The sequence below is a fragment of the Nuphar pumila genome, chromosome 16 (genome assembly GCF_984573655.1).
Source record: "Nuphar pumila chromosome 16, dmNupPumi1.hap1.1, whole genome shotgun sequence".
NCBI lineage: Eukaryota > Viridiplantae > Streptophyta > Magnoliopsida > Nymphaeales > Nymphaeaceae > Nuphar > Nuphar pumila.
In genome coordinates this window covers 12,602,318-12,613,842 of record NC_143264.1, presented here as the reverse complement: position 1 = coordinate 12,613,842, position 11,525 = coordinate 12,602,318, and the positions used below count along the sequence as shown (strand labels likewise).

Below are 11,525 nucleotides of genomic sequence, written 5' to 3'. Positions count from 1 at the left end.
GGGGTGAAGAAATAAAAAAGAAGTCTGTCTTGTGGAATTCTTATTTCAACATCAGGACACTTCTTTGGGAACCATTTTTGGAAGATAAATGAGTTTGTTTAAGAGGAAAAACCAATAAAGGTTTCATATGCATGCATGGGCCAATTGATTCATTGATTTTTCCATTTCCAATTGCATCACTAAAGATGGGTACAAGGCTATTGCCTGCAAATTAATCAGCAGTTAACTAAACGGTGCAATTTTATCTCAAAGCTATGCATCTAACATGAACTCAGCATGGTTATGTTTACAACTAGCTATTAAAGCTAGCCAATATTTCACCATAGGACACTTATGGTTAACCAGTTGTTATTTGAATAATCACAATGGGTTTGGATCTATATAAACTCAAGTGCTTCCCTTGTTTTGCTATTGAACTTTATTTATATGTTTCATCATACAAAATATTTGATTATGATCTAAATATTTATGTTTGACACCTACAAGGGCTCCGCTCATATGGTAGGGGCAACTTGTGAATGTCATCAAGTTGACGGGCTGTCACAAGTTCGAAACCCACGGGTAGCACCCCTTGCCGCAAGGCCAAAAATAGGTGTACTCTCTGGTGGGCAGGGGGGACCTCAACGGTTTTACCAACTGAAGGCCAGCCAATGTGCGGTCAGTGATGGAAGGTTTTTCCTTTGGACTATAAAAAAAAAATTATTTGATTGACAATAAAATGTCAAATTTGGATTGGATATCCTACTAAACCCAATCCATTCATGCCCCTAATTTGCATCTTTGGGTCCCCGACAATAACTTGGATATGAAGACTTATAAGCAATGTCACAAATAGCGTTCTTGGGAAAATCTAGCCATGAAAATCTTACATCAAATTAAAAATTTTGATTTTCAAGAAAATCTTGGGGAAATATTGGTATATATAAAAGGTTTGTAATGAAAATAAATAATTTATTAAAAAATCTAAAAAAGTGTTTTGATGCATTAATATCAAGATAAAATGAGAAAAAGGTGATGTACTCAAAACATTACCTATTTTGAAAATATAATGTCCTTTCTTGAGAAATCTCACCTTTGGAATAACAACATTTTTAAAAACATTGCTCATATTTGTGAATTGCTTTGAGTTTGTAGGCTTTGTTTGGAATATATATATATATATATATATATATATATATATATATATATATATATATATAATTTAAGACCCAACGTGTCTAACTTGTGCGAGGGTATCAAAATGTGTGCGACTCGTGTCACCGGGAACATTCTACCAAAATCGCATGTCCTTGTAAAATAGTTGACTAGGCTCGTGGCCCGTAGCTTAGGCCCAACGAAGGGCCGGTTAAAATCAGAGAGAGAGAGAGAGAGAGAGAGAGAGAGGAAGGAAGGATGAAGAAGAGATCGGCGATCTTTATCATCGTCTGCGTGTTCGTCGCCGCCTGCGCCCCTCCGTCTTCCTCCTTCCAATCGGACGAGCTCCTTGTGGACGACGAGGAGTTTGAAGGCCTGAAGCCTCCCGACTCCGAATTCCCCGCCACGACTCCATCCCCTCCTGCCAGGCGGAGGACCGAGAAGGACTCCTCCTCCTCCTCCGCAGCCGCTGCCGCCGATTCGAAGGTCCAATTTTCCCTAGAGCACGCGCTCGGAAGCGATGGCGTTTTTTCGCCAGCAGGAGTTTTCACAGCCCGCCTCAAGATCTCCAGCCATGGCGGACAAGTAATTTTTCCTATAATTTCTCGTATTTTAAGTTTTTTTTTGTTTAATTTCGTGGTTTCTATAGTTTCTGGTGTATCGAATTCATTCGAAAATTTTGCTCGTATTTTTTAAGATTTTTTTGCTTAATTCCGTGGGTTTCTAGAGTTTCTGGTGTATCGAAATCAATAGTTCAAGTTATTTCGTCGGATAAATGTCTAACTTTGTTTAGATTTGTTTGATCGCTATTTTATTGTGTGTGTGTGTGTGGCGAAACATTAATCACACTGTCTAGGAAGAAAAATTATGGCTATATCCCTCAACCTGTGTAGAAATTACCAAAAAATTGATCCATTTGGGTTGTTGAATTGGTCGAATAGTTGAACAGCCAGGCGACTATCCGGGAGGAGTGGTCAGTTGTTTGAAATGCTGAAATGATGCGAAGAGGACAAGCAGCTTTTTTTCTTCCATATTATGCTGCATAAACAAAATAAGATACTGTTTCTCATATATGAAATTTCTTCAAAAACATACGGTAGCTGGATACAAACCATATTGTATTTAGATATCCTGCCCAACGGCATCTGAGTATCCATCAATGGACAAAATGACATGTTTACTTGAATTAACTTTATAATAAACGAGCCCTTGATCGATAGCATCTTTTGCATATCTCATGATTCTTTACTTGCCTCCATATGTGATGTAATGGGTGCATGATATATAAACACATTTGATTCACTGCATAAGTAATTTCTGGTAATGGTCAAATAGTGGAATGCTCTGCTATGCCTTTATATATTTTTGTATCCCTTAATGGCATACCTTCACCCTTTGGACAACTTGTTCAAAGCATATGGTGTGCACACTGGTTTACAGGACGCAAAGTCAAACCTTTTAAAAGTAGCAACAACATATTTTTGTTGTGACAACTTTATCTCAACTATGCTTCTATTGACATCTATACCCAAGAAGTATGTTAGCTCTCCTAGGTCTTTGATTGAAAAGCATCATGTTGATCACTTTTTATTTCATGCATCAGCGAACTTGAACTGCTAGTAATTATTTATATCATCAACATAGGATAATATGATTACAATACCTCTGTCACCTTTGTAAATGAATTAATAATGATCAATGAAAAACTCTTGCAAAACCTTTTTGCTTTATGAAATTTTGGAAAATTTGAAACCTCATAAGTGAATGTCTATTTGAAGCAATTTTGTAAAAATCATAGCAAAAGGTGTATGTCTATGATACGGATGTAAGATACACCATCAGAAAATAAAAAATTGAAAAATTACAAGAATAAAGAACAAAAATAAGAAAACTTAAAGAATTTAAAATTCAAAAAGGAAAATCACAATTAAGCACTAAAACTGCTTGGACATTGATAAACCTAGATGTAGACTAGCAAAACAAAACATTATAATTGCTATAATAGTCACATCAAGTCATTAACGAGTCTGAAGTCTGAATTCTAAAAACACTAAACAATTCAATGATTCATCAATCTTCTTCTCTAACTCAATCCATGCATAATCATTTGCCTTAAAGTTTAATTGCAAATCTACCTCCAATCAGCATGTCATTCAAGACGCCTGGCTGTTCTTGCACCTAATCATTCAATATATCTATATTATCAATGCTAATGGGGTCATAGCTATGTCACAGGGATTCGTCCAGGCAGGTGCCGCACCCGCGTCGATGCGACGCGATGCGGGTGCGTGTGCGGCACCGGGTGCGTTGACCGCACCCAGGGTCATTTTGGTCTAATTTTTTGTTTTGTTTTTTTTTTAAAATTTTTCCCTGTGAAATGGGCTGCGAAATTTAAAAAAAAAATTCTGCTGATAGCTGACCGCGCAGCGGGGCCTGCCCCTTGCTGGATTTTGAATTTGATTTTGGCCTTGATAGCTTTGGTGATGCAGGGCAGGATGGACCCAGACCCTACTCCAAGACCCGTGACCCAGATCCAGATCCATCAAGAAGAAGACCCGGATCTTGTCTCGGGTCCATGACTGGACCCGAGACCCGGATCCGCCAGCTGAATAGTTAAAACCCTCTCCTAGGGTTTTACGAAGGGTGGAGAAGATTAATTCCTGGGCAGCAACCTTTTCGTTCCAGCATATTTTTACTTTCTTTCCCTTTTGTCTCATTCCTTTGCCTTGTTTGCTATTTTCATTTATTATTCAACATTGTTTCTCGTTCATTGAAGTTCTTGATTTTCAATAAAAGGAGGTTTTAACCCAGTCACCATCAATTTGGGTGACTGTCTCTCTTATTTTCTGCCCATTGCTGAACGTGAGAGTCATATTTCCTCTTCCTGCCAGCCGGTAAGTTGCAGCCGACCCTCACCACTGTATCATTTGGTATCTTTAGAGTTGCCTATTCCCTGACGAGGACTTCCAGATTCTTCACCTCTCCCCACCCCTTGCTGGATCCCTGCAGGTAGTGATGAGAGAATGAAAGGACGGAACAGCCGATGCCTGCTTGCTGCTGCTGCTCTTGTTTTATAAAGGGGGTGCTTGTGTCCACAACATCTGACGAGCTTTGTTGGCATCCCATGCTATTCCTACCTCCAAACAATGAATTCACAGCGTTGGAAAACATACTGTTAACTTGGAAATGATGATCCATCTTTCTCAAAAATTAAAACCAAAATTTAAGAGCCTTTTGAAGTCTTTATCCTTCAACCATCCAAATCTTTCTTCGTCAAGGATTTTCTCTCTCCATAATAAATGATAATGGTGGTGGTAGCCTTGGTGGCTATTAGTATTCACTTTTCTCCTGACGAGATGGGTGTTCTAGCTGTAGCCTGGTGTAGACCTCTCTTTTCCACATGTCAAATCCAATAAATTTCTTTTAGCTGTCATCTAGAGTCCAGACTGGAGATCTGTGTGCAACTGTATATAAAATGAAATTTGAAGAACCCTAGGCAGTGGCGTGGCAGTGGCGGTGGAGCCGTAGGCCTCGTGAAGACTCTTTCTCCAACAAACCACATCAAACCTTTCGCTTATATTTTTTTTCGTGAAGACCAGGGAGTTTCAGACATGATTGAATCATGACAATCAACCGAACACAGCAGGTTGGGTCGATCAGATTGCCAATCCTTTTGGTTCATCAATTTTGTCCCGTTGCGCCAAAGTACACACCAAGCAGAACGTGGGTAACAAGTCTTCAAACAAACACACCAGCAAAAAAAAACTGGTTATAAGTCCTATCTATCTATATATATATACTGCCGCACCCCCGCACCCGGGCTTTTTGGAAGTGCCGCATCCCCGCACCCGCACCCGCACCCGCACCCATGTGACATAGGGTCATAATAGCTCCTATGATTCTCTTTGTCCTTGTTTGAAAAATGCAAATAGTATGTGTATTCTAATGCTACATATAGTGATATGAAAAATTACAAACTTTACAAAATTTGAGACCTTAAGGTAGTAACATCTAACCTTTGATTGAGTTTAATCTTATAAATGACAAAATACAAAATCATTTAAGCGTCAATGCTCTAACTGTTTTTTTTTTTGAGTGGTGAACAAGCTAAAAAACCTCTAATTTCTCTCTCACTTACTAGCATTATAAATTTGGCTCAAGACATGCTAAGCGAAGGACAACATGGTAGCATCTCTAGGCTTACAAACATATTTTCTTGTGTTTGCTTCACTAAATCCCCATTGTTTTTTGTAAATACCCTTTTTTATATTTTCTGTGTAAAATATAATTTTTCACATCAAGTTGGTATAACTTGCATTAATAAGATAGTGCAATGGATATTCTGACTCTCGCAATCACTATCTTTGCCACATGGCTAAATGCAACGTCACATGGACACACTTAAAAGGGACATGAATTATGCCTTTTTTTCTTGTTTTCATTAGCAAAAATATACAAGGGGAGTAAATTAAAGTATCCTTGTGACATAGTCTAACCCATGCTATTGGTCATATTTTCTCCCATGATCTCTCTTTGTATCTTGCTATACTTTCATCTGATTTATATTTTATCTTGTACGCTGATTTGCATCTTACTACATTTTCATCATTCTATCTTTCAACTATTTCTTAAGTTCTATTATAGTAGTGCATTGCCTCCATCACCTCTTTCATAGCATTAATCTATCTCTTATCCTTTGGTGCCTTATATTATAAATTTGTCTCCCTTGCCTTTAAAGCATCTGCGAAGTATACTTTGTATTGATGCAAAAACCTTCATAGGAAAACCAGTGGTCCATCGATTGTCGCTCTCTAGTTGGCTGACTTAATTCTTGACCTATGTCACATAGGCGTGGAGAGTGCGACCTGCCAATTTCAAAAAACTTGGCTGCGGGGGGTGCGAAATATATATATATATATATATATATATATATATATATATATATATATATATATATATATATATATATATATATATATATATATATAAAAGATAAGATTCGGAACGAAGAGATACGTAAGAAGGTAGGTGTTGCACCCATTGAAAATAAGATGCGAGAGAATCGTTTACGGTGGTTTGGACATATTCGGCGAAGGCCTAATGATGCTCCAGTTAGAAGGTTGGAGAAATGGGAAAATATATTAGTTAAAAGAGATCGGGGTAGGCCTAGGAAGACTTGGATGGAGATGATAGGAAAGGATATGAATGCTTTGAACCTCACCGAGGACATGGCGTTGGATAGAAATGATTGGAGGAAAAGGATTCATGTGGAAGACCCAAAATGAATTTCTTTTTTGGTTCATATCGCTGACCCCAATTGTTTTGGGATGAAGGCGTAGTTGTTGTTGTTGTTGTTATATATATATATACACACACACACACACGTGTATGTGTACATTTATGTATTTATTTATATAATGTAGATAAAACTGGACTTGGTTCGGGTTAACCTTTCGGATAGACCGAAGTGTAGTTGGCTTCAACTGACACAAAGGAAGCCGTGTCCAAGTGTTGCACCTGCATCGGTGTGGGTGCAACATGGGTGCGTTGCCTTGTTAGGAGTATCCATGTTACATAGTTCTTGACCTTTATGCAGATGGTTTGTTGATCTTTTGGGATATTCTTCAGCTTCATTTGCAACATTGTCTAACATAGTTTCAGAAAGAGAAGCTTGTATCATCCTCCTTATATATACTTGTGAATGCTCTATCGATGACATCACACTATTTAAATTATCAGATGAATCGTTTTTCTCGATATCTACATCATCATCCTTGTTTCTTGTGGGACAACTTTCTTTTGGCTTGCTTCTTATGGCACAATTTTCTTCTACATATGCTGGTTGTTGTCATTTATATGCACGTGCATCATCAACTAGCTGCTCATGTTGTTCATCAAAGAACTTCTCAAATTCTTCCCAGAATGGTGGATCTATACCCTTAACCACACTTGAGGGCATACAATTTATCTGATAGATACTTAGCTGAACTGCATATGCCCAAAACACTTTGGGTACTTTGCCTCCAAATAAGAGAGCTCTTATACTTTTCAATATATGCCTATTTTTTCGCTCAAACACTCCGTTTTGTTCAGAGTGTATGGACAAGACCTTTGGTGGACTATACCTTTCTCATGTAGGAACATTTCAAATATGCTACTGACATATTCACCACCAGAGTAGGTACGAAGAGTCTTGATCTTGACTGCAAATTGATTTTCAATCATAACACAAAAGTCTTTAAAGATTTCAAGAAGTTCACTTCTATTTTTCATAAAATACAACCAGGTAAATCTTGTACAATCATCTATGAAAGTAATAAAATATGATGACCTTCCTTTAGACAAAATAGAAGAAGGCCCCATACATCAGAATGCACAAAAAAGATTTTATGATTCCTAATCACTAGATCTTAATTACAAGCTATGTCACATGGGTGCGGGTGCGGGTGCGACACGGGTGCGGCGCAATTCCAAAAAATTTGGACACGGGGACTCGGCTATATATATATATTAAAAAATATATATATTAAAAAATATATATATTTTAAATATTATAATTATATATATATAACAATAAATTAACACATAAAGATTGTAAATTTTAAAGCAAAAAAAAAGCTAGCCGAGGGTGCAGGGAGGGGGGCCGAGCCCCTCCCCTGTGAGCAGAGGGTGCAGGGAGGAGGGCCGAGCCCCTCTTCTGCGAGCCGAGGGTGCAGGGAGGGGCCGAGCCCCTCCCCTGCGAGCCGAGGGTGCAGGGAGGGGGGCCGAGCCCCTCCCCTGCGAGCAGAGGGTGCAGGGAGGGGGGCCGAGCCCCTCCTCTGCGAGCAGAGGGTGCAGGGAGGGGGCCGAGCCCCTCCCCTGCGAGCAGAGGGTGCAGGGAGGGGGGCCGAGCCCCTCTTCTGCGTGCAAAGGGTGCATGGAGGGAGGCTACGAGCAGAGGGTGCAGGAGGGTCGACATACCTGACGGAGAGGGAGACGGTGGCTGCCTGTCGCCGGAGTTCGGATCGCCGGCGTGGGTGCAGGAGAAAGTTGCAGGGGCTGAGGGGGAGAGGCAAAATCGAGAGGGTAAGCCCCTCTCCCTGTCGATAAACCCCTTTTAGGGTTCGGCTGCCAAAAAAAATTTGGATCTGGGTCGAGTTTGGACCCGACCCGACCCGGATCCAAAACATAATTTAAAACTTGAAATGGACAATTTTGGACTCGGTCAATGTTGACCGAGTCCAAAATGTGGACGGACTCGGCCCGGACTCGTTGACAGAGTCCGACTCGGCGTTGACCGAGTCCGACTCGGCGTTGACCGAGTCCGGGCTGAGTCCTAAGCCGCACCCGAGTCCGCACCCGAGTCCGTGCGTGTCGACGCGGGTGCGGCAACCCTTTAGCCGAGTCCGTGTGACATAGATTACAAGGCATGACCCTTTGCCAACCTACTACTATCACAATTTTTGACATGATTTGACACAATTAACTCACCAAAACTTCTTGAAGACACAAACTTTTGCAACCTAGAGCTGGAAATGTGACCCTGGTTCCACAAAATTGATTCATTTATGACAGAAACTCCCAATCTGATCCCATGTTTCTGCTCACTCATATCTATCCAGTACAAGTAGTACAAGTCTCTTCTTCTATGGCCAATCCCAATCTTCTTCTCTGACAACTAATCCTCCACCACACAGCCGGAAGAAGAGAAGATAGTATTACAATTAAGTTTGATAATTTGACCAACCAAAATAAGATTCATAGCAAGAAATGAAACATGATAAACTTGGGGCAAATTAATTTTACTACCAAGGCAAGACTTAAAAGTAATAGAACCTACTTTTGATACAGACAGAGAAACTATTTACAGTGTGAAAAATATCACTGTAAGGCTGTTGGTCAACATAGACTTATGAAAGATCATATGACATGAAGCTCTTGAGTCTATTAACCAACCAAAGGAATAACCTGAGATATCTAAAAAAGCAGTACCAGAGGAAGAATTAGGAGTAACAGAGGAAGGAGCTAAAACAAAGTGAGCAAGAAGCTGTAGTTATAGCTGTCAGATATGTTGTTGCATCTTTTCTAACACTTGGAGCTGATCACCACCTGATAATTTTGACCCTTTTAAGGCTAACAACCCCACAGACTGAGTTCTAATGTCGGGATGATCCTCTTTAGCCGAAGTACTTTCACTATTTGAGGATGCTGCAAACATGCTACCTTTCTTTGTCTTTAGTATTTGGACAATAATTTTTCATATGGCCAAAATTTTTATAGTAGTGACACTGAATAGAGCTCAAGTCACCTCTCCCCCGAATGTGTATGTCACCTCTTCCACCAGATCTTCCTCCACCTCTACTACTGTCCCTGCCACTCACATATCTAGAAACTTGCCATGACATTGACTCCGGTCGAGTAAGTTCCTATAATGAGATCAAGAAGTCTCCACATACCTCAAATAAGAGGCAAATACAAAACCCGCAAAAGGGGCACAAGCACAATAGTCACTTAGGGGCTTAGAAGAACACATAACACATAAAAAATATAATCTTTATTACACATAAAATGCACACAAAATGCATACATGTCAAGGGGCTCAAGCCCCATATTTATACACAAAGGAGGGATTGTTAGGCTCCTAAAATATAGCTGTTGGGGGCTCCCAACAACTATATTTCTAGCTGTTAGGGGCTCCCAATAGCTATCTTGTCAAGAACATTAATGCCCTTGACAATATAGCAAAAGCCAAACAACAAAAAATAAAAGAAAAAATAAAATTGAAAAAGACATCCCTATTACACAAGTTAAAAGACCAAAATACCCTTGAAGGGTAAAACATATTATATATAACACTTATATTCTAATACCCCTTAAACTCATGGAATCACAAGCGAGAGTTTGCCAAGGAAAAAGTGGAATCTGAGGGAGGGCAACGCCTTGGTGAAGAAATCCGCCAGTTGATACTCAGATGGTACATATGGTAGAGTGATTGTCTTTTTTAGGAATTCTTCGTAGACATAATGACAATCTATTTCAATTAGTTCATTCATGAAATGAATTATTGCTTGCAATAAACAACACTCTTGTTATCATAATATAATCTTGAGGCTTCTGTTATGTAAACTCTCAAGTCTTCTAGTAACTGTCGCAACCACACTAATTCAGAAGTCGTAGTGGTCATGACACAATATTAAGCTTTTGTAGAGGACAATAACACCTTTTGTTGCTTTTTGCATCTCCAAGATATCAAGGAATCACCTATAAAAATACAAAAACCAGTAGTTGAGCGATGCTCATTTACATCTTCTCTCCAATCAGAGTTAATATATGCAATAATATCTGATAGAGATGAAGTAAAAACAAACTATGATTAATAATATTTTTAACATATCTAACTATTCTCATTACAACACTCATGTGCGCTATAGTGGGAGAATGCTGAAATCTATGTCACATAGGTGCGGGTGCGGATGCGGATGCGAATGTGGTGATGCGGCACTTTAAAAAAACTTGGGTGCGGGGGTGCAGGGAGGATATATATAATTTTTAACAGTTTTAAGTTAACACTACGTGTATTTGTGTGCATTTATGTATTTATATATATAATATAGATAAAAATAGACTTGATTAGGGTTAGTTGAATCTACTTTTAAATAAAAATAGACCTCAATGTGGTTGATTTCACCTAACACAAAGGAAGTTGTGTCCAAGTGTCGTACCCACCTGGATGCGGGTGCGATGCAGGTGCAGTGCCCTGTTAGAAGAGTCCATGTGACATAGGCCGAAATTGACTAGTAGTACAAACAACATGAGCAATATCAGGACGAGTAATAGAGAGATAAGTTAGGGCACCAATCATTTGGCAATATAGAGTTAGATCTTTTAGAGGTGATCTATCATATTTTTTCATTTTTGCATTGATGACCTTTGGCATGTCTACTCTCTTTTCATCAGTAAGACCTGACCTTTCAACTATCTCGGCTGCATATTTAGTTTGAGACAAAAAATACCCACTCGGGGTAAATAAGTAACTTCTATCATAAGAAAATGTCGAAGAAAATCAAGATCTGTCATTTCAAAGTTCCTTTTGAGAACATCTTTGATATGACTTCCTGTTTATCCCCTCATATGATAATCATATCGTCCACATAGAGGAGTAAGATAACAATACCTGCATAAGAGGACTTAACAAACAAAGCAATATCAATATAACAAGATCTAAATCCTAGTTGAACCATTACATTATTAAAACGGTCATACCAAGCCTTAGGAACTTGTTTTAAACCATACAAAACCTTTTGTAAACGAAAAACTTTTTCATGTGCCAAACTTAGCCCGAGTGGAGGTTCTATATAGACTTCTTCATTAAGGGTTCTATTAAAAAAACATTTTTAACATCCATTTGAAAG

General features: G+C 39.1%; 1 protein-coding gene across 3 annotated transcripts in view; it reads left to right on the top strand.

Annotated features, from left to right (window-relative positions):
- The first annotated feature begins 1,359 nt into the window (after positions 1-1,359).
- LOC149812944 (uncharacterized) overlaps positions 1,360-11,525 on the top strand; it is a 28,867-nt gene continuing 18,701 nt past the window's right edge. Inside the window, exon 1 of one of the 3 annotated variants that reach the window (XM_089990788.1) lies at positions 1,360-1,719. In XM_089990788.1, coding sequence (XP_089846914.1) covers positions 1,393-1,719 — 327 coding nt within the window. In that variant the 5' untranslated portion in view covers positions 1,360-1,392. The remainder of the gene's footprint in view (positions 1,720-11,525) is intronic. The other 2 variants (XM_089990789.1, XM_089990790.1) reach the window with 2 other exon arrangements.